Raw genomic sequence first — 24,202 nt, forward strand, 5'->3', positions numbered from 1 at the left:
TCCATGGCTTTAAGTGTCTCTTTGAGCTTCTCTGCTAATAATTAGCAGATATTTGGCTGCTTTGTAATCCAGACCAAACTTCTGGCCCAGAGGAAGCTCTGGGGTCCAGAGGGCATGAGGCCTTCACCAGTAAATCTCCCTACATAAACCTAGAGGTTATTATTGTGCCACCTGACCCCTGACATAGGAAGGTTCCTCTCTCTACCAACAGTCAGGACAGTCATCAAAAAGGCCATCAAGTTGTCACAGCTTATCCCGATGTAAATGATGAGAGGTGTGCAGCAGTGCCTTGATAATGGCCACTTACCATGGTCAGTAACCATGGAATTTTGAGGTTTTATTTCTCCAATCTCAGGTTTTATGATTAGGGTAGTGCAAGCTGCATAATATCAGGATAGGGCACTAAAATGCGGTGGTAAAATTCGTGGTGTTCATCAATTTACCCAGGAGATTAAGCTTCTATTTAGCATTTTAATAAATTAGTACAACTCTCTCGGCAGGTCAGGGGGTTGGATGGACATAGAATCCTAGAACAGTAAAGCCTCAAGGGACTTGACTTCAGAGGAGTCACGAGACTCAGAGAGGGAAAGTGACTTGCCCAAGGTCACACAGCCAGAGCTGGAATGAAGTACTCTTGCACCCTTGCCAGCACTCTTGTCACTACACGGCGCTTGCACTGATTTTCTTTAACATGAGGTTGATGTTGCTAACTTCATCTTATTGGTGAAGAAATGAAGGCTCTGGAAAAGTGACTAACATGCTCACCTCAGAGTCAGTTAGAAAAGTGCTATAATTTACAGGACTTTATTTCTGAATGTGTTTCTTAATTTATTAAGAAAGCACCTAAATGGTATAATATAAGTTTAAAGCGTTAATAAAGACAACTCTTTTCCTGAATTTTATGGAAGCCGTTGAAAAGTAACGAGCTTGAAGATGGTAAAGTAGATGGGCTTAGATTCTTGCAGCCTAGGTTTGAATCCTAGCTCCGCCGTTTGCTAGCTGTGATCATGGGCAAATTTTTAACCTCTATATGTTTCAGTATTGTTGTGGATATTTAAGGATAATAATGGTTTCCATCTCATGGGGTGGGGATGGGGGGTATAAAAACTCAATGAAATAGTGTTTAGTTCAATGTTCTGGTACTTTCTTGGAAATTCATATACCTCTCAGCTTCTGAACTCAAAACAGATCACAAGAATATCACATGCATGTATATCACTTCAGGTGCTTTTAGCAAAAAGCAACAGAAAACCCAGCTGAGGCAGAGTAGTCTGTAAGGGACTTGTTTGCCTCACACACCTGGAAGTTTAGATATGGGAGTGTCCCTTGGGTTGAGTCAGTCGAATGGCTCTACTTGCTCTCCCCACGATCATTTTGTTCCACATTCCAACTTTGCCCCCAGGTGGTAACAAGTTAGTGAACGCAGTTCTGGGCCTCACATCCATGTCCAGAGCAGGGAAGTTTCTCCTACTCAGCATTCCAAGCAAGGATCCTGAAATCACCTTTGTTGGAGAACTTGACCATAGTGAACTCATGATCCAATGAGGGTGACCTAGAAAATGGAATGTGCTGATTAATGTAAGTCGGCAAGGGCCTACCTTTAAAGCGGGGCTGGGTCAGCTTTCCCTGAGGCATATGTGCTGTAAGGTGGATAAAATTAGGGTTCTGTCAAGAAGAAGAAAGGGACAAGTGGATGCTGGGTATGTGGTCAGTAATATTCATCATACCATCATGTTGCCATCTTCAACATCTTTAATTTCCTCTGTGATAAATGCTGAGATGTAGGCAGTTCTAGCCCTTAATGTTCAGATGGAGAGTTGAGACAAGAGAGCTGTGTTGCAGGAACTGGAGAATTTGTTGTCTATGATCTGTTTTTAACATGATCCCACGGGCCATAACAACTTTACAGGTGGTGATTTCCATGTTTAATGTTGGCTCTGGTTTGATGGAAGCTCTAGGCCAGATCTGGGCAGACCTCAGCTGTGTCAGCTGCCCTGACATTTATTCCAGATGTCTCAGGAAAAACTTAGAAAACCGGATCTCTCTCACGCCCCAGCTTCTGTGGGTACTTTCTTATCAGCTCACTGAGACCCTCCAGTTGATTTGTAGCTTCAGGAAAGGAATTGCTTTCATCAACCCAGGACTTTCTATCAGTGTGATTGTATTAGTTTGCTTTTGCTGCTATAACAAATTACCACAAACTTTGTGACTTAAAACCACATGAATTTAATATCTTATAATTGTGGAGGTCTAAAATGAACCTAAAATGGGTCAGCAAGGCTATGTTTCTTCTGGGGTATAATGGAGAATCATTCTTTGCCATTCCCAGCTTCTAGAGGCTGCCGACATTCCTTGATTCGTGGCCCTTTTTCTGCCTTCAAAGTCAGCAGTCGTTATTATTCTGGCCTCTGCTTTAATTACCACATTTCTGACAGTGACCCTCCTGCCTCCTGCTTATAAGAACCCTGGTGATTACATGGGGCCTTCTCAGATAAACCAGTAATCTTTCCATTTTAAGATACTTAATCACATCTGCAAAATCTCTTTTGCCAGGTAAGGTAACATGTTCATAGTTTGCAAGAATTAGGACATGGACATCTTTGGGGGGGCCGTTATTTAATTTACCACAGAGAGGAAGACAGCAGAGGTCAGAGTACACTTGTTCACTACACTTAAAAAAAACCTACCACCCATTAATGCCTCCAGGGCATTTACAGCATGCCACAAGCTGATTTTTTAATCACCTAGAATTTAAAAGTAAGTGTACATAATTGAGATTCACATTATTTTTCTTTTCCCATTTTAAGTGTGAGCATTATAAATTGCTTTCTAAGTTTAACCTAAGTACAGTGCAGTTTGATTAGCTCCCTCTTCTGAATGTGACTGGAAGACTTTTTCTTCCAAACTGACCCAGTTTAAGAGTATACTTGCTGGAATGTGGAAACCCTGGTAGCATAGCGGATAAGTGCTATGGCGGCTAACCAAAAGGTCAGCAGTTCAGATCCACCAGGTGCTCCTTGGAAACTCTATGGGGCTGTTCTACTCTGTCCTATACAATCGCTATGAGTCGGAATCAACTTGATGACAACGGGTTTGATTTTGGTTTTGGTTGCTGGAATGTAGCACCAACATGGGTTTGGAATCTGTAAGCTACAGGGATTTGCTTTGCCAGTGGTCAACATCTGCTTTTTGCTCATCAGCGTGTACTCCATTGCATGGTGGCCACTTGGCCTGTGATCCAAATTTGGAAGACAGAAGATTCTCTCCAGACCTTGCAGCCTAAACGTTTAAACCTGCGCCATGAGAATACATGACCTTTCTCTTACCACAGTTGCCTTTGCAAATCCGGTAATTTGATTTAAAAAAGATTTATACCAGTTATGGTAAGTGACTCACTAGAGAATTTCCTGATAAGGTTCCCAGCATGGTGGCCTTGGAGCAGTGACTCACTAGAGTTGGTGTCAGCCAGTGCGTTATCTCATGGTGTCACCTCCCCCCATGCTAATTACCATGATATTGTAGCTAAAATTTAACAAAATCAGTGACTTTTAAAATACCGGCAGCAATGAAAACAACAGTGTGTGCTCGTAGTGTGTGCAGATGAAAGCACATGATTTGAAGTGTTACTACAATTGGGTGGTAATGACAGCTCTGACAGCATTAGTAAGGTTCAAAAAGTAAATTAGCTTAGAGTTTTAGCCTTGTAGGTATACTGATACATGTAAGCGAGGCATCCAAAAAATGTTTTTGTTGTTGTAACTAACTACAGGATATTTTTATAAAAAATAGTATATTTCTGCTGAAACACCACACAGAAATTTTATAGACAGTCATTTTGGTACCACCCCCTCTGACAGTGTCACCCAGTGTAGTCCGCAGCCCCACACTTCCCTAGTGATGCCACTGGCTTGGATTCTTAGGTCAGAGTTGCAGGTTACACGATGACAAGTAGAAGAAAATAAAGAGCTTGACAGCAAGTAATACCTGGACTCCCAAACAAATGTACTAAGGCTAGCTCTCATTTAAACCTAAAACCCATTGCCATTGAGTCAATACCGACTCACAGTGACCCTGTAGGACAAAGTAGAACTGCCCCATAGGGTTTCCAAGGAGCAGCTGGTGAATTCGAACTGCCGACCTTTTGGATGGCAGCCGAGCTCTTAACCACTGTGCCACCAGGACTCCAGCTCTCATTTAAAGACACTCTAATTCTTTGTAGTTATGTGGAACATCTGACTAGTCTAAAACTCAGGTAATGAAGCAACTTTTTTTCTTTTAAAGTATCTTTTAGGCATCATGTTTCCTTAAGCAATACCAACTCAAAACTAGACAAACCCACTGCCATTGAGTCAATTCTGACTCAGAGCAGCCCTATAGGACAGAGTAGAACTGCCCCATAGGGTTTCCAAGGCTGTAAATCCTTATAGAAGCAGACTGCCACTTCTTTCTCTTGTGGAGTAACTGGTAGGTTTGAGCCACTGACCTTTCAGTTAGCAGTTGAGTGCTTAACCACTGCACCACCAGGGCTGCTTCTAAGCAATACCATACCTCAGAAATATTTTTCATTCTGAATTGGCCTGAACAGCTATTGAAAATGGAGCTTATAGATCATATACTTGATATAGTTGCCAAAATGTGACTATCCCTAATTACACTGATTGCAAAAGTGGAGTGAGTTATAATGTTGATAATAATCTCATAAATGAAGCCATTTATAATTATCAAGGAACCACACGTACATGTCTTATTTCCCTAAGACACTCTGTTTCTGAAGAGAATGTGCTTGATTTTTCGTCAAAAAACAAGTTCTTGGTTACATGTCGTTTTTTCTCAGTTTTCATTTTGAAAAGAGCATACACTGATAGCTTTTTAAAAATCCAATGAACTGAGCCATCTAGTGCACTTGATGTTCTTAAACTCAGCTAAATCAATGGATGGAAATCCTAGAGTTGCAGTCAAGTCTGCTAAAGCTGCTTCATTATAAGTGGTCGAGGTTCTAAAGGGAATAATATGGCGTGTGTGTACAAGAGAGAGCGAGAGAGAGAGATGGGCCATGTTGTTGTTGTTAGGTGCATGGAGTTATTCAGGCTCATAGTGACCCTATGTTCAACAGAACAAAACACTGCCTGATTCTACACCATCCTCATAATCATTGCTGTGTTTGAGCCCATCATTGCAACCAGTGTTAATCCATCTCATCATCGGCCTTCCTCTTTTTCACTGACTTTGCCAAACATGATGTCCTTCACCAGGGACTGGTCCTTCCTGATAACATATCCAAAGTACTTGAAATGAAGTCTCGCTATTGTCCCTTCTAAGGAGAATTCTGGGTGTACTTCTTCAAGATAGATTTGTTCATTCTTCTGGCAGACCATGGTGTATTCAATATTCTTTGCCAGCACCGTAATTCAAATGCATCGATTATTCTTCAGTCTTCCCTTATTCGTTGTCTAGCTTTCACATGCCATATGAGGCAATTGAGAATACCATGGCATGGATCAGGTGCACCTTAGTCCTCAAAGTGACATCTTTGTTTTTCAACACTTTAAAGAGGTCTTTTACAGCAGATTTGCTCAGTTCGGTATGTCGTCTGATTTCATGACTGCTGCTTCCTTGGACATTGATTGTGGAGTAAAATGAAACCCTTAACAACTCCAATCTTTTCTCTGCTTATCGTGATATTGCTTATTAGTCTAGTTGTGAAGATTTTTATTTTCTTTATGTTGAGGTATTTTCCAAACTGAAGGCTGTAGTCTTTAATCTTCATCAGTAAGTGCTTCAGGTTCTCTTCACTTTCAGCAAGCAAGGTTGTGTCATGGGGCCATACGTTGTGGCAAATGCAATATTGAACCTCTTTGTCTCGCCCTTACCATACTCCTGTGGCCATCCCATTTTGGAATTTGTGTTTCCCTGGTGGCATAGTGGTTAAGTGCTGCGGCTGTTAACCAAAGGGTTGGCAGCTCAAATCCGCCAGGCGCTCCTTGGAAACTCTATGGGGCAATTCTACTCTGTCCTATAGGGTCACTATGAGTCAGAATTGACTCAACGGCACTGGGTTTGGTTTTGTTTTTATGGTAATTACAGTGTTTTCTTTTCATTCAAGATCAGCATTCCCAAAGATGAACTTAGGAAAGCAACAGAAATGAAATCAGATATTTAGTCGTAACAGTTCTTAATGTATCTTTCTCTCTTTAATTAAGAAAGAGACTCAAAAATATCTCTAGAAATAACTCCCTTTGCTGTTCGAAAATCCTAACAAAATTCTCAACATTCCTTAGTTCATTCTAGGAAATATATATATATATATATATTCAGTACAGGGACTAGTGTTAATCTGCTCTTGAAGGAAAATGCCTCTCCAAAATAGCCACAGCAAAGAGTGATGTCTTCTTTTCCACTAGATCGTTTCCAATAGCTCTTGGAATATTCATGATAGAGCTTTTCCCTCTCTGCTTCTTTGGTCTCCATGTAATGTGGACCTATGCTAAAAATATAAAGAACTTTAGATAAAGGAGCCATTGAAAAGGAAGTAAGAGTGGAAGATCTCATTGTTTCTCTTCTCTGGTTTCTTTTGAATGTATTACCGTAGAAGTTGTACCTTCTTATGAATTGTTTTATTTCCTTAATGTCTGAGACAACACAGTTTTACCTGTTATTCTACACTTTACTTTTCATTAAATGCTTCACGTGCTTCAAAAAACCCAGACCCATTACTGTTGAGTAAATTTCAACTCATAGTGACCCTACAGGACAAAGTTAGACCTGACCCACGGGGTTTCCAAGGGTATAAATCTTTATGGAAGCAGACTGCTACATCTTTCTCCTGCAGAGTGGCTGTTGAGTTCAAGCCACTGACCTTTGAGTTAGCACCCGAGTGCTTTAACCACTGCGTGACCAGAGCTCCCTCACATGCTTCCCATGTGTTTATTTCTTTTCACCAACTAGGCTGTGTGGGTGATAATTGTGACTTGAAATCTTTTCATATAGAGTACTTAACTCAGTTTGGGGCACTTAAGTGACACCAAGGAAATGCTGGTTGATTACTAGGCTAATTTAGGAGGGGCACAACTGGAGGTAACTCAGCTGCTGAGGTGTGGGCAGGCAGAAACTGCCCTGAGGTCTAGATACACACTGACTTCAGGGCAACGCTTTCCGTAATTGACAACCCTGGTTTCCGGTGCAAATGAGAGCAAAGTCTTAGCTGAATGGCCAGCTTATGTTGGGCAAAGGATTAAACACCTCCATCCCCAGCCTGCAGCCCACTTTTCATCTGTGTGGCCCATTGTACTGGCTGCAGAGCAGACTAGAGAAGGTCTTGCAGCCTCAGTTTAACAGTGCCCTGCTTCCTCTTTGCTCTGAAGATGATTGATCTTAAGACCAAATTAGGGAGGAGGGAAGCATTGGGGGCCCTTCAGGCTAGCAGGGTGCCCTTCAGTGATGAATGGGTAATGGTCAGGCCCTTTGCTGTCTGCCAGGATTCAATTTTCAAAATAATGATTCTCTAATCCTCACTTCATTTCTCAATGTGAGGTGTCTCACTCTTCTTAAACTCACATTCAATCTACCTCCCATTCAGAAACAAACAGAGAAAGCTTTCCAGGCTGCAGCTTTCTATGTTCAGGCCTCAGCTGCTAGATTGGAATCACACAGCCTAATGAAACAGAGTTTCTTCTTAGCTGAAGGGAAACCTTTGCTTTCCAACCATGGCTATCACTTCAGTATAAACGAACAAACCTACTGCTGTCTAGTGGATTCCAACTCATAGCAGCCCTACAGGACAGAGTAGAACTGCCCCCGTAGGGCTTCCAAGGCTGTAATCTTTACAGAGGCAGACTACCACGTCTTCCTCCCGCAGAGCAGCGCGTGGGTTTGAACTGCCAACCTTTTGGTTATCAACCAAGCACTTTAACCACTGTGTCACTAGGGCTCTTTCCATGCAACATAGGCCCTCTTATATTGATCAGTGGTTCTCAGACTTTTTGGTTTCACTATTAAAAATTATTGATGACCCCTAAAAGCTGTAGTTTGTGTGAGTTACGTCTATCAATGTGTGCTGTATTAAAAATCCTAAAACTGAGAAATTTTAAAAATATTCATTGATTCTTTTAAAAATAATAATCCTATTACATGTTATATAAATAACACACTTTTATGAAAAACAGCTCAATTTAAAAAAAATAGTGATAGAAGTGGCATCATTGTACATTTTTGTGTTTCTGTGTCTCTTTTATGTCTGCCTGTCTTAATAGAATGCAGCTGAATTGTTATATCTGGTTAAAAACTATGGAAAAAATACAGGCTCAAACAGATATATGGTTGGGAAGGAGGGAGTGCTTTAATACCTTTTTCAGATAATTGTGCATATTCTTGTTGATACGATCTCAAAACTCAAAAAGTGATAGATTCTCAAAAGTTAGTTGCCGTGTGGAATCTGAACTCATATTAAAAACCACTTTGTACTTGGTTATATAAAGATCTTGCATATTGGATGGATCCTTTATCCATGAGTTTGCTACAACATCATACACCAGTCATTGGAAAATTACTGGTTCATGGAGTTATGCAGCACTTCCAAATATTGACACGTTTTATTATATTTTTTAAAACCCCATTTGTTAATATCATCACTGATTTCACCAGAAAAGTCTTTGAGCTTTGGGAAACTGAAACAGATACAAGTGCACAGTGACAGATACAGGTTTCCCAAAATTCTGATTTTTCACTTGAAAGCTTGAATTTCATTACTGGCAATAAATATTGTCAGTTGTTTTCCTTGAAGTGACAGGCTTCCTTCATTTTTAAGAAAATGTCTGTCAGTTGCCTGAGTCTGAATAACCATAGTTTTTCTGTTAGTCGTTCTTTGACTTAAAAATGGCATTCCATGAAGCAGGCAGCCAGTTTAGCTCACATCTCAAACAGTCGCACAAGGTCACTGCTTCAGGAGAACCGCTGGACTTTGACACGCAACAGAAGTGCTTTATGTGTATTTTCCATTTTGTCACACAGGATAAAAAGATGTAGACTCAGGAGTTTGTTACTAATGAAATTCTTATATGAGACTGGGCATTTTTCTGGGGGTGTGGCGGTAAAGAATACAATGACTACCTGTACCATTTGGTGCCACTGCCAGGATTCATGGTAAGGTGCCAGCAGCTTCACCCGCCATTGATTTTGCTCCATCAGTGCAACTACCAACACTGTGACAAAGGCAAATACATCCTAGAATTATTGTGAAAATGTTTTTGGCTTTATGGCCTGCCTAAAGGGTCTGGGGGACCCCAAGGGTCTGTGGACCACACTCTTATAACTGCTGGTATAGTTGGTAGTACCTTATTTTTACACAAATAATGCACCCCTTCTACATTTGTTTGCCAACCCCAGAGATATTTTTGTAAGCGCCCTATGATAATTTTTTTTTACAACAACGTATAGAAGGTGCTCGTGATTTTTGTAAAAATACAGTGGTAGTTTACCTTTATTAAGCTCACAATGTATGCCAAACATGGCCATATGCATTGGTTATTTTAACCTTCAGATGTACAGATACATGGAGAACATAACAAATTTTCGAGAATGTATTGTTTTTAACCTCTTGACCTTGGTGCATTTTGGCTCTTCTGCTGCTTGTATGTGGGAGCTAATTAAAATCTGAGACATTTTCAGTAGCACTGCCATCAGGGGTGTGAAGCTCCATTTTCTCAACCCTAGAAGAATCAGACCCTTAGAAATTCATTGATTTACCCAAATTTGCTTAATGAGTGCTGGGTCTCTAGCATCTATCAGATCACAAGATAAACTGTGCTTTTCAGGGACCTTGAGAAGTCTTTGTTCCCCTAGTTTTCTTTCTCCTCATAGTTGTTTCCCTCACTCAGTGAACTTTGGTCTTACAATTTGAAACCTCACAGAACAAGAATGACCTTAAATGTCATGCTCCTGAAGAATGAGTTCTGCCTATCCATATAACTCAACTATGATGAGTATTGTTTTGTTGTTTCCCAGCAGGACCTGGGGGCACCGTTTTTTGCTTTTCTTTTTTCGTTTTTACTGTGCTTTAGGTCGGAAGCCCTGGTGGCGTAGTGGTTACGTGCTATGGCTGCTAAACAAGAGGTTGGCAGTTCGAATCCACCAGCTGCTCCTTGGAAACTCTATGGTGCAGTTTTACTCTGTCCTATAGGGTCACTGTGAGTCGGAATCGACTCGACGGCAGTGGGTTTGGTTTTGGTTAGGTTGGTCACACATATACATGTGTTTATCCCATTATATCGTATTTACCTTGAAGGCTGGCCTGGACACAGCAGTGGGGGACATTTCCTGCTCCAACCTTTCAGGCTAAAGAAAGGCCTCTTTCCTTTCCCTTTCACTCTCTAGCGAGGTGTTTTTCTATACATGTTCTACCCTCCAGGCCACGAATGTCAATTTGGATTTTTGAGTCATTGTGAGCTCACCCAAATCCTGAATTCATCTGAAAGCCAGGTGGCCAAGGGAAAGCTGATCTTTACGTGGTTTCATTATAACTCTTTGTAAAATTCCCTGTTACACAGAAGATGGTCCTTAAACAACCTGAGTGTTGCTTTTTGACATGGGACAGGGACTGTGATGGCGTGTACCATCTCTGCAGAGAATTTGGTTGTTGGTGGTGAGAACTGTCATTCTTTCAAGCCAAGGTATAGATTTAAGAGGGAATTTTTGTACTTTACAGAGGAACTCTGGTGGCACAGTGGTTAAGCATTTGGCTGCTAACTAAAAGGTCAGGGGTTGAATCTACCAGCTGCAACTCGAGAGAAAGAAGTGGCAATCTGCTTCTGTAGACTTACAGCCTTGGAAACCCTGAGGGGCTGTTCTACTCTGTCCTAGAAGGTCGCTATGAGTTGGAATCAACTCGACAGCAACAGGCTGGGCTTGTTTTTTGGTATCTTACAGGACTAGAGAAACAGACTGGTCCAGGATTCTGTGTTATTTTCTTGCTTTCATTCCTTACTGTGAATATTAGCTAGGGGAAACAAACAGGAGCTTTGAGATTTGGCTACTGGGAAAACAAGTTTCCCGAGAGGAGCTGAGCCTAGCCCATAGAGAACTCTTGGTTCCCCCCGGGCCCCGCCCACCCCCGAAGGTGCTGATACTATCTAACCTAACAGATCTCTTTTAGAACGTTGGTAATCAACTTCTATTTTTAAACCCTTTTAAGGAACCAAGACAGTATCTAGAGCAGACATCTGCCGCATATAGTGGAATGTAGGTGGAAAATAGACTATTAACGATGGCACATGGTTCCGAAAGCACCGGTCTGAGTTTATTTTCCATTCTGTCCCTGACTGACTGCGTGACCTTCCTCGTCCCCTTAGCTCTGCCTTTGTCACCAGCCCTGCATCAAGGATCTTAGCACAATCCATACCTCGCAGGAGTGTGATAGGCAGAGCCAGGCTTGGATTCAGTCATGATTTAAGAGCAGGATCGCTCACCTCTCTCACAGCGTCTTCTGGGCGTGTACATGGCACGGGGAGGGGTGGACAGTGCCTTCCCAGCTGTTCTGACGGGGCTGCCTTCCACTCCCGCCTCCAGCTCAGATCTGCCTCTCTCTCCCCATCACCTTCCTGCACCAACCCCAGACATCAATCAATTTTCAGGGGCCATTTAGTCAAACCATTGAAGGTCCCACACCTTGTTCAAGTCCCACTTCAGCGATCTTTCCCTTATGTGTCTAGCTAGTGGTATTTCTTGGCATAAGCCCTGGCAAGTTCTGAATTTAAAGTCACAGTGCTTCCTCTCTCTTAATGCTTATTAAAGCAGCATGTTTTAGTTTCCTCAAGCTACCATAACAAAATAACTGCAAGTTGGATGGTCTATAAGAACAGAAATATATTGTCTCACAGTTCTGAAGACTGTGTGTCTGAGATCAGGGTATCAGCAGTGTTAGTTCCATCTGAGGGCTCCGAGACAGAAGCTGTTTCATGCCTCTGTCCTAGCTTCTGGTAGCTCCGGCATTCCTTGGCTTGCGGCTGTGGCACCACATGGTGTCCTTTTTCTGTCTCTTGCCTCTGTGTATCTTCTCCTCTTTTATAAGGACATCACTCATACAGGATTAGGACCTGCTCTACTCCAGTATGATCTCATGTTTACTTAATTTCAAAGACCCTATTTCTAACATCTTCAAAGACCCTATTTTCTACAGGTACAGAGGTTAGGACTTCGGCGTATTTTTGTAGTGGGGAATTGGGGAGGAGAACAATTTAATTCATTACACAGCACATGTTTCAATATCAGCTGACTCCAGCCAAAGATCTAAGGCAAAGAAGTCAGCTCATTGGTCCCATAGGGTGTTCTCAGCCCACTTCTCTTCATCTCTTAATGTATTTTTTTATGTTATATCATCTAAAATATGTTTTATAATTCTTGAATTAATGACTTGGCTTAATCATTTCATGGCATGTAGTGACTTTAAAATACTTGGCAGTAATACCTAGAATAGAGAAATTCTAGTGTTTAATGTTGCTTTGCTCTGAAAAGTCAGTGGCCAGTGTCTCTCTCACCCAGAATCAATCTATCCCTACTCTGTATCCCAGGGCACTTACTTGGAACCCACTTTAGTAGTTACTACATCATATTATAGTGAAAAAGAAAGAAAGAAAACTGAACCTACTGCTGTTAAGTTAATTCCGACTCATAGCAACCCTATAGGACAGAGTAGATCTGCCCCATAGGGTTTCCAAGGAGCAACTGGTGGATTCAAACTGCCGGCCTTTTTTGGTTAGGAGCCACGCTCTTAACCACTGAGCCATCAAGGCTCCAATGTATTTAGTTAGGAAAAGATAAAATTATTAAGAACTGGCACATGAGCACCCTGAAGGCAAGGACAACATCGTATTTAATCTTCTGTCTCCAGCATATATTCAATCATTGTTTAGTCAAAATAGAATATTTAGCACGCTCAATTCATCATCAGGATATTTTTTACTAATAGCACGGCTGGCCTATTTCCCTTTCGGCAGTATGTTCTACTTCTCTGCATGCCATACCTCATCCATAAAATCAGAATTTCTTAACCTCAGCCAATTGATAATGTGTCTTCCTGTTGAATGAAAGGGGTGGCTCCTACCAGCTCCCCGTGAGCTGTGACAGCCACAGTAATGCGCTCTCCTGTTGTCCTTACAGCAACATTGAAAGAGCTCATCTCGCAGACAATGATATGCTGGGCCCAGGAGGACCAGGTCCAGGATGCAGAGCTGGTCCGGATGATGTTTACCCTCCTGCGAAGACAGTATGACAGCATCGGGGAGCTGCTGCAGGCCCTGAGGAAGACCTATACCATCAGCCATGCCTCCGTCAGTGACACCATCAATCTGCTGGCTGCCCTGGGCCAGATCCGCTCCCTCCTCAGTGTCAGGATGGGCAAGGAAGAAGAGCTGCTCATGATCCATGGACTGGGGTATGTCATTCACAGTTAAGTGCATTTCTGTCAAGAGAGCTTGAAGTGGGATAACTGGTTTATTTTGATATGGGGACCTTCCACCAAATCGTATCACATCTTCATGTGTCTCAGAAAGGCGTCCGTGACCCTGATTTCACTCCTCGTGTGATCACATACCTGCTAAATCAGTCACATTTGATAGCCCGACTGGGAGACCAGACTCCCTGCTACTCGTGGGGAAGGGACATTGCCAAAAGAAGTGTGGCAGTGTCTTGAGAGAAAAGCAGAGTGATTTAGCATAAATCTGATGAAAATAACCCCAGGGAGGCAATGAAAAAATTCTAAGGAAGGGACAGTGTATTCAGTCCATCAGAAAAGATTTGAGCAGTTGAGCTTTTGAGTGTTTGGAAATTTTCCGATACTCCCCTCTGGAAAAATTCCCTCCTGCTCCCTCGCTTTTCTTAGGGCTGACATGTAGAATCATTTTTGTCAGTTTTGTGGGATAATTTTACCTATAGCAATAGCTCATGGCTCTCTCTTAGAAAAGATTCATACCATTTTAGACATCAAAAGGATTTTCGTTGTTTATGTAGTCTAGTGGAAACCCTGGTGGCGTAGTGGTTAAGTGCTATAGCTGCTAACCAAAGGGTCGGCAGTTCAAATCCACCAGGCACTCCTTGGAAACTCTTTGGGGCAGTTCTGCTCTGTCCTATAGGGTCTCTATGAGTTGGAATTGACTCGAGCGCACTGGGTTTGGGTTTTTGCTATGTAGTCTAGCACTTCCATTTTACAGATGAGAAAACCAAAGCCCGAAACAGTTAGGTGACCAGCCCACAATCTTACTAGAAGAACTAGAACTATGGACTTTCTGCCCCTCAATATCCCATCCCACCACCCTTGAGTCAGCAAACCAAAGGAGCACCACGCAGGCCCAGGAAGTGGACTTTGAGCATCCTCACAGGGAAAAATGCACACATTGCCCAAACTCATTTCCAAGTAGGAATCTTATAATAGAAATGATAAAAAGAATTTAGGAAAGAGAGAAAACCCACGGAAGTAACCTCTCTTCCAGCCCTTGCAGTAGACATAAAAAAAAAACCCAAACCCACTGCCGTCAAGTCATTTCTGACTCATAGCAACCCCATAGGGTTCCCAAGGTTGTAAATCTCTATTGAAGCAGACTGACACATCTTTCTCCAGCAGAGCCACTGGTGGCTTCGAACCACCAATCTTTCAGTTAGCAGTCCAGCACTTTAATCACTGCACCACATAGAAGCAGTAAAACTGATGGTACGTCCTCGTAGCAGCCACAACACTGGAGGAAAGGGAAATGGGTGGGAAGCAAACCACCCCTTAAAGGGTTACATAGCCAATCAAGAGGAAGTTTCAGTATTTTTACTCACTTGTAGTTTTATTACGTGAATTTGTATTAAATGACTTCAAAAATAACTGTTCTGTGCATTAATTTCACTGACTTTTAAGGACAAGTATCCAAAAATGTCCTTGATATCTAATATACAATTGCTTTTTTTAAAGGGAGCAGAGAGGGGGAGACAGCCCCATCGAAAAAACGGAATTATGTAGAGACACAGCTATAAAGACAAGAAAGAGGAAAACAAAAAAAATGAAGAACCTGAGTACATATAGGAAGGAAAAATCTAGTCATTTGGGCTGTCTCAGAAACGATTACAAGTCATAAAGACAAAAAAAGTACCGTTTAAGATGTCTTTAGAGGGAAATGCTTCCAAGAGAGATCAAGAGCTTTGTAGAAATAAAGGGACATAAAATATTACTCTCAGCTAGAAAAAGCGTTCTGTGTGTATCCCAACTGACCTCGTGCCTTCTTATTATCGTTTCAGCCCATCGCATTTACATTCCTTCAGCCCCAGTGTGTTTGTGTATATGTGTGTTCTCATTCCTGAGTCTTCATAGCACAGAAATAAACCAGTGCTAAAGTCTCTCTCCAATCCTTACCCTAGAGACATAATGAACAACAAAGTGTTCTACCAGCATCCCAACCTCATGAGAGTCCTTGGTATGCACGAGACGGTGATGGAGGTGATGGTGAACGTGTTGGGTACGGAGAAATCTCAGGTAATGATATAAGGAGAACTTGGCCCCTAGGCCAGGGACACATGAAGTGACTTGTTCAGAGCCACATGGCTGGGTTACTCTACTCAGGGACACGCAGGGATGTGCACAATTCCAGAAGGAGACAAAAGATGGAACAGTGAGTGGAATCCATCCCTTGTAAGAGCCGCAGCTCTGAAAGCTTGAGGGCTTTTCTCACGCGTCCCACTGGGCCACGCAGCTGCTGGGTTTACTTCCCGTACTCTGCAGCCGTGCTCCTTCCAAGATGGAATTCCTCCATCTCCACTTAGGAGCCCGGTGTGTTTTGTGCTGAGTCAGAAGAAGGCTGTTCTAAAGGAGAGAGAGAGATCTTATAACGATCCTGGCAGTGTTCCCTCTGGAGTGTACTCGTTTCCTCTGTGAGCCAGCTCCTAAGGAAGTCAGGTTTCCTCGCCAGTTCCCCCATTAGGGGCCTGCAGTCGGTGGGAGCTCCTGTGGTTGGCTAGGGTAAAGGAATGGATATAGGGCATAACTGGGCATTTATCCCAACTCACCTGGGCTCCTCCATCGAGTTAGGTGGCTTCTGAAGGCAGCAGATGAGGTACAGGAGGTTACAGAACAAGATCCATTCCTAACTGTGTCTTTAAATCAAATTTATAGGTACGTTGGAACAGGCGCAAAGAGTTCTTATTTAGCCTTAGCCTTACCTGAGTGCAAGAAAAGGCTTGAAGCCTTGTCAATGATTTAAAAAGCTGCACAAGCAAGTGAAGGTGATCGTGATGAAGAATTGGTTGCTGGTAGGGGTTGGTTCAGTCGCTTCAAAGTGAGCACAACTTTAAATAACATTAAAGGGCAAGTACGAGTTGTCTGTAAGTCGGAAGTTCGTAACCCATGGACTGCCTGTATGTTTGCAGATGTTAGAAATTCCCAAGTGCCAGGGTCCTAGGAGTGAATGATTTCTGATGCAACGTCACCGGTACTGGGGAGTAGGGGTGTGGAGGCTGAACAAAGGCCAAGCTCACATTCCTTCCCACTTGCTTCTTCCCAGTCTCTTGGGAAAATAAAATCTCTCCAGAAGATCTCTGAGCAAACATCTGCGTGCCTCAGCAAGCTGAGAGACTAGGTTTCAGAGCCTCATTCCTAGAGCATCCTTCTTGATTCTAAAGGGGGAAATCAAGGCCTTTCTAGGATCCTGAGCAAGGTTAGCACTGGCACCATTTATTGAGCATTTTAAAACAAAAATAACACGTGGCCCCCTGGAGATGCAAATTACTTTGTTAAGCAGATGAGCCAAACACAATCAACAGTAATATAAGATGGCATCTCAGTGCTAAATTGTCTAAAGCAGATTTGGAGAGCTCTAGGAACCCATAGGAGAACAATCATCAAGGACAAAAGAAGTTGGGAAAAACTTCACAGAATCAAAGAGGGTGATGATTTTCAGGCTTCCAGAGCTGTGGAGGCCAGCCGCTACCTATAGAACTTAGGTTTTGATATGGTGGTGGACTGTAATTTTCTATGGGTCATCCATCATGTCTTGCTAAAATTTCCCATTCAAGTCCTGTCCACTCCCTTCCCAGTTGGAAATAGTGTGGTGTAGGGCCCTGTGCCATTTCACATGACCTCTGGGGAATGACCAGGATTCTTGTTTGATGTTTGTTTCCTTTGGAGGAAAGCTATTTCAAGAACTATAACTAGCTCTGAATATTTCTGGAAGCCTATTCTTAGGTGTCCACTCTCTGTCCCTCCTGTGAGTAAGTCTTGGAATAAACTGCAGGTAAGGAGAAAATCATTTTCTGAACCGTTCACGGCTGGTACCACTGCACCTACCTAAGACTCTTTGAGACCAGACTTTCTGAAAAGGCCTCACGATAAATTCCTTTCTTTAACACTTCCTACTTCTCCCTACAGATTGCTTTTCCCAAGATGGTCGCTAGCTGTTGCCGCTTCCTTTGCTACTTCTGTCGAATTAGCCGGCAAAATCAGAAAGCCATGTTTGAGCATCTGAGCTACCTGCTGGAAAATAGCAGTTTTGGCCTAGGTATGCCATGTTATAACCTTCACATTCCAACTCAGAGGTCACACTCCCCCTGTAGAAGATAAAGGAAAAGAAGTCATTTGCCTGCAACAGTATTTTTAAATGCAAGAAGGAACTCTGCCTGATCTAAAAACGAGCAAAGTGATGATACCATCTCCATTCTCTTCACCTAAGTAGAGATGTTGCTACCAACCAGGATTGGTGATAGATTTGTGTTAGCATAGTCATACAATTCACCTAATCTCTTTTGGACCAGTGGCTCATAGTTTATGAAACACTGCCTGGGATAGCAAATATAGTCTGAGGACAAAGACTCTGCCCAGCCCTCTCAACTGACCAGAGAGCAGTGCTAATGAGACCAAGGTCAGGGGTCCAATCCCTTCCTGGCAGGCTGGCTGCTGGCTGCAGGGTCCATGCCTGTCCCATCAGCCAACCAGCAAGTATTCTCCTTAGCTGCAAGTTGAACTTGCCAAGAGCAACTGTGGATAAACAGCATAAATCCATCACCACCACTAGAAAAGCAACTAACAGTGGCATGTGCTTTACTCACCGTTCTGGGTGGAAAGCAAAGGAATTTGTGGAGGACGCAAATATGTGCACATGAAATCTGAGATCTCAGTTTTTTTTCATTTATCAAATGCAGGCTCAGGCTACCAACCTTTTTCTAAAATGCCACCTGAAATTTTTCTTAATTCTAGTCTCAGAGCCAAACAAACAAAATACTGATGACCTGATGTAACTGTGTTATCTAATGTGGGCTGGAGCTATTTTTAAACTCTAGGTGTTGGCCCCAGAAATGGCCAGGTCATTTGAGCTTAGTTGGCCTAGTGGCACCTGGTCCCTCGAGTGGATGTCCTGTGTTTCTCATTTTCTCTACTTGTAAAGAGGGGTCACTGATGATGATCACTGAGTAGGGGGCCGTAAGAAGTATCATGTTAGGAAAGGACTTAAAAAATACATAGTCACCACTGATCCCATATGCCCTCACTTAAAAAAAAAAAAAAAAAAAAAATTTTTTTTTTTAATCTATACCCTTACTCAGTAATCAGTGCAGGGAGAAAAACAAAACAACAAAAAAACCCCGTTGCCGTCAAGATGATTTTGACTCATAGTGACCCTATAGGACAGAGTAGAACTGCCCCAAAGAGTTTCCAAGGAGCGCCTGGTGGATTTAAACTGCCAACCTTTTGGTTAGCAGCCATAGCTCTTAACCGCTACGTCACCAGGGTTTCCAATGCAGAGAGCCTAAAACCAAACCCACTGCCATCGAGTAGATTCCGAATGAAATAGATCCCGACTCAAATAGATCCCGTCTTCAGTTATTTTGGGCTAGTGGCCCCATTGGAGAACAGCGATGTGGCCCGGGTTTCAGTGTGTTTGCTGCCATCTCCTGTCCAATTTTGTGTACTGCAACCTTAGCCCAGCACTGGGTGGCCTTTGTCCCTTTCTAGCTCCTTCTCTCTTTCTTTTCTTTCTTCCTCAGCCTCCCCGTCGATGAGGGGATCCACCCCACTAGATGTGGCAGCTTCCTCCGTCATGGACAACAACGAGTTAGCGCTGAGCTTAGAGGAACCAGACCTCGAAAAGGTAACTGGTCTCTGGGGGACAATGTACTTGGTATCTTCTGCCCACAGAATAACCAAGCCGAAGAAAAGCAGACCAAAGGCTAGATTTCCAACAGAACTTAAGATGAGAATGTGGTAGAATGTAACTGGCAGCAGCACAATAATCGTGACCAAAGTGCTCCTGTGAGCAGGGACAGCCACCTTCACAGACATGAATGTGGACATTTGTGTGCTTTCTGTGGGGGAGCCCAGCCCCACTGGTCTACCCGGAGCACTACCAGACATGGTGGTTCCTAATAACATTTTGTGTCAACTAAACTACAAGCTTGCATACTGAAGAAGGAGATATGACAGAAAATTATATTATCAGTATAAAAGTAAAGAGTGCTCACACATGCCCTATCCATGTACAAACCAGACAAAGCTGAGCTGCCCCGTATTGAGATTATGAATTGCTCTCCTGGCGGTAGCAGGGATTTGGGGCCGATTCACCCCCATCTTTTCCTCATTCTATGTTGGGACTCTTTCCTGGACTGGATGGCTGACAAGATGCACTTTCTGAGTGTGGAGAAGAACAAAGCTGCCTGGCTCTGCTGCAGCCAGCCTGGTACCTGGACTTCCCTCACACCATATTCTTCTCTCAGCTTCTGGGCGATATAAGTAGCAATTTGAGAACATCACTTAATAGCGTCATTTTTTGTAGTTACCAGATTTTATCTACTCATTTAATGACTACTCTGTGTATGAAGTATGAATCCAGGAAAATTGGAAGTTATCAAAAATGAAACGGGATGCATAAATATTGACATCCTAGGCATTAGTGAGCTGAAATGGACTGGTATTGGCCATTTTGAATTGAAAAATTTTATGATCTACCACACTGGGAATGACAACTTGAAGAGGAATGGCATTGCATTCATCATCAAAAAGAACATTTCAAGATCTATCCTGAAGTACAACACTGTCAGTGATAGAATAATATCCACACGACTACAAGGAAGACCAGTTAATACGACTATTATTCAAGGTTACGCATCAACCACTAAGGCCAAAGATGAAGAAATTGAAGATTTTTACCAACGTCTGCAATCTGAAATTGGTCGAACATGCAAACAGGATGCATTGATAGTTACGATTGGAATGAGAAAGCTGGAAACAAAGAAGAACCGGTAGTTGGAAAATATGGCCTTGGTGATAGAAACCATGTAGGAGATCGCATGATAGAATTTTGCAAGACCAATGACTTCTTCATCGCAAATACCTTTTTTCACTAATATAAATGGCAACTATACACGTAGATCTCACCAGATCGATGGAATACACAGGAATCAAATCGACTACATCTGTGGGAGAGACAATGGAAAAGCTCAATATCATCAGTCAGAACAAGGCTAGGGACCGACTGGGGAACAGACCATCAATTGCTCATATGCAAGTTCAAGGTGAAACTGAAGAAAATTAGAACATGTCGACAAGAGCCAAAGTACAACCTTGGGTATATCTCACCTGAATTTAGAGACCATCTCAAGAATAGATTTGACACATTAAACACTAATGACTGAGCATCAGACCAGTTGTGAAATGACATCAAGGACATCATACATGAAGAGAGCAAGAGGTCATTAAAAAGACAGGAAAGGAAAAAAAGACCAAAGTGGAAGTCAGAAGAGACTCTGAAACTTGCTCTGAAAGTTGAGTAGCTAAAGTGAAAGGAAGAAATGAAGTAAAAGAGTTGAACAGAAGATTTCAAAGGGCAGCTTGAGAAGACAAAGTATTATAATGACATGTGTAAAGACCTGGAGATGGAAAACCAAAAGGGAAAAACATGCTCTGCATTTCTCAAGCTGAAAGAACTGAAGAAAAAATTCAAGCCTCAAGTTGCAATATTGAAGAATTCCATGGGAAAGATATTAAATAACTCAGGAAGCATCAAAAGAAGATGAAAGGAATACAGAGTCACCATACCAAAAAGACTTGGTAGGCATTCAGCCATTTTAGGAGATACCATATGACCAGGAACCAGTGGTACTGAAGGAAAAAGTTCAAGCTGCACTGAAGGCATTGGCGAAAAACAAGGCTACAGGAATTGACGGAATACCAATTGAGATGTTTCAACAAATGGAGGCAGCACTAGAAGTGCTCCCTCGGCTACGCCAAGAAATTTGGAAGACAGCTGCCTGGCCAGCCACCTGGAAGAGGTCTGTATTTATGCCTATTCTCAAGACAGGTGATCACATTGAATGTGGAAATTGTTAGACAGTATCAGTATCATCACCAAACCAAACCCAGTGCCATTGAGTCGATTGCGACTCATAGCGACCCTATAGGACAGAGTGGAACTGGCCCATAGAGTTTCCAAGGAGTGCCTGGTGGATTCAAACTGCCAACCTTTTGGTTAGCAGCCTTAGCACTTAACCACTACACCACCAGGGTTTCCCATTAGTATCATAATTGTGGGGTTTTCTTGGGGAGAGGAAGGATGAAAAATATAAGTAGGAACATTTTTATTATTTTGTCAAATTCAATAAACAATCTTGTTGAACCTCACTGGGTTCCCAATAAGCCATTAAGTTAAAAGTAGAAGTCAGGAAAAGAATCTACTGAGCTTGTCAAGTATGATATTTATCAAACAACCTGATAGCGTAATAGAGTAGCCCTGCTTTTTAAAATTACCTTAGGAAGAGTTCCAGTCAAATATAATTTAGGAATCACTTTAATAGGCCCAGGTAGCATCGTGGTTAAGAGCTATGGCTGCTAACCAAAGAGTCAGCAGTTCGAATCCACCAGGCATTCCTTGGAAATTCTATGGGCAGTTCTACTCTGTCCTATAGGGTCACTATGAGTTGGAATCAACTCGATGGCAATGGGTTTGGTTTTGGTTTGATCCCAGCTGCAGGAGGAGTACATGTGGCCTACTAGGAGGAAACCTTGAAGGTTGGTCCTCTAGGCCCATAGGCCTATATCGAAGAGATACGCACACCCCCAATACCCTCTCTCTCTCTCTGACACGCACACGGAGTCTCAAATGCTATGCCACCCATCAGTCCACCGTGTAATAGCTCTTCTGCAGATGCCATGTATGTTCATGGACTCTGCTTTGACTTTGGTCAAACCCTATTATGTTTACATTTACCAAAACAAAACAAAAACCAAGCCAGTTGCCTCTGAGTCGATTCCAACTCATTCAACCCTATGTGTTTCAGAGTATGGCAGCACACCATTGGGTTTTCAATAACTGATCTTTCAGAAGCAGACTACCAGGCCTTTCTTCTGAGGTACCTGTGGGTGGCTTCAAACCACCAGCCTTTCATTTAGCAGCCGAGTACATAATTATTTGCACCACCCAGTGTTTGGGGAGGTTAGATGATAAGCAATGCCCTGTAAAAGTATCAGCTAATGGTTCTCCAACAAGGCACTGTCACAAGGTTTTGTAATGAGTACCTTATTCTCAACCTCATTTCCTCCTCTGAAATGGTCCTACTTGACTAAGAGACCAAGCCTCCCTTATAAAATGTAAGATGAGTGGAAACTAACAAACTGGGTTGAGAAATGGAAACAAATGGGATGTAGGGAAATCTGTAAAGAAGTAAAAATGAGTTTTGCAGCCCCCTTTTCTAGTGGTTCAAGGGGTCAGCACAATGCCACAGACTTTATTCAGACCAGTGCCAGGAAATTACCCATTAAAGAAGCAGTAAATGCTGTAGTGCCTCCCTTCTGTTGATCCCAACAGAAATTAGGTCAGTTAAGATTGAACAACAACTCCCTGCCTCCCCGACACACACATACAGGCAGTGGGTTCGTGGCCAGTGAGATACTCTGTACCTGTAGCCCTGAAAACTGATGTTTTAAAGGCAAAATCAAATCTAAGCTCCAAGCAGCATAGCATTCTTCCTGATTTAAAAGGGGGAAAGTGTGACAATAGTTTCTTAGGGAGTTTTGCCTTAGATTCATTTTTCACACAGAATGACTTAGAATACGTGAGTTTGTCTAACAAACATTTATGGAGCGCCTAGTATGTGCCAGGCTGTAGGGATTAAAAAAAAAAAAAAAGAAAAAAATCCCTGACAAGGAGGATTTTGCTGTATAGTGGATTCCTCTCTTCTCCCTACACACATAAAATATTAAAGGCTGGATTAGAATAACAACTTCACATTGAGCAAAGGTCTGTTTGCCAGGCTTTCTGTCTGACACTTGCTTGGAAGTAGACAGAACCTAAAATCTCTACAAGGTCCCAGAGTTGAGCTCTTGTGATAAGTGTCTAGTAATCCGTAAACAAAGGCAACACTAACAATCCTAGTCCTTAACTTGCCATGGTTCTTCACTAACCAACCCCGCCTTAGCATCTGGCTTATGACTTTGGATAGCTGTTAGAGAGGCAGAACTTGAATACAGATCCCTGATCACTCAAGGGCCATCTGAGCAGCAACCAGTGACTGAATATGTTGGTTTTGCAATATCATGGTGAAATGTGTATGGACAGGCTGGATCCCACAATGTGTCCGTTCTCTCTACTGTTATGTCCCAAAACACACTCTCGTTGCTGCTTAGTACTATTTTTTTTCCATATTTTATTTATTTTGTTATTGTTATTGAGAATATACATAGCAAAACTTAACACCAGTTCAACAATTTCTACATGTACAATTTAGTCACATTGATTGCATTCTTCGAGTTGTATAACCATTCTCACCCTCCTTTTCTGAGTTGTTTCTCCCTCATTAACATAAGCTCCATGCTCCCTAAGGTTCTTATCTAATCTTCTGAGTTGTTGTTGTCAATTTGATCCCATATGTTGTTGTGGTTGCTGGGTGCTGTCGAGTCAGTTCCAACTCATAGCGACCCTATGTACCACAGAACGAAACACTGCCCGGTCCTGCGCCATCCTGACAATCGTTGTTATGTTTGAGCCCATTGCTGCAGCCATTGTGTCAGTCCATCTCATTGGGGGTCTTCCTCTTTTGCACTGACTCTGAACTTTACCAAGCATGATCCCATATAGATAGTTCTTAAAAGAGCATAATGCTCAAGACAGACCTTTTTTACTGGATAAATTATTGTTCAGTTTTAAGAAGACTTCAGGGGTTATTTTTGGTTTAAAGTTTAAAGATCATCTCAGGGCAATAG

The 24,202-nt window shown here is 42.4% G+C and overlaps 1 protein-coding gene across 1 annotated transcript in view; it reads left to right on the forward strand.

Moving 5' to 3' along the window:
• The window catches only part of RYR3 (ryanodine receptor 3), a 626,301-nt gene that overhangs the window by 438,284 nt on the left and 163,815 nt on the right, over window positions 1–24,202 (forward strand). The window contains 4 exon segments of the mRNA XM_049899608.1: window positions 13,150–13,423; window positions 15,385–15,499; window positions 17,387–17,516; window positions 18,997–19,100. Of these exon segments, the coding sequence (XP_049755565.1) occupies window positions 13,150–13,423; window positions 15,385–15,499; window positions 17,387–17,516; window positions 18,997–19,100 (623 nt within the window).

The sequence above is a fragment of the Elephas maximus genome, chromosome 10, assembly GCF_024166365.1.
Source record: "Elephas maximus indicus isolate mEleMax1 chromosome 10, mEleMax1 primary haplotype, whole genome shotgun sequence".
NCBI lineage: Eukaryota > Metazoa > Chordata > Mammalia > Proboscidea > Elephantidae > Elephas > Elephas maximus.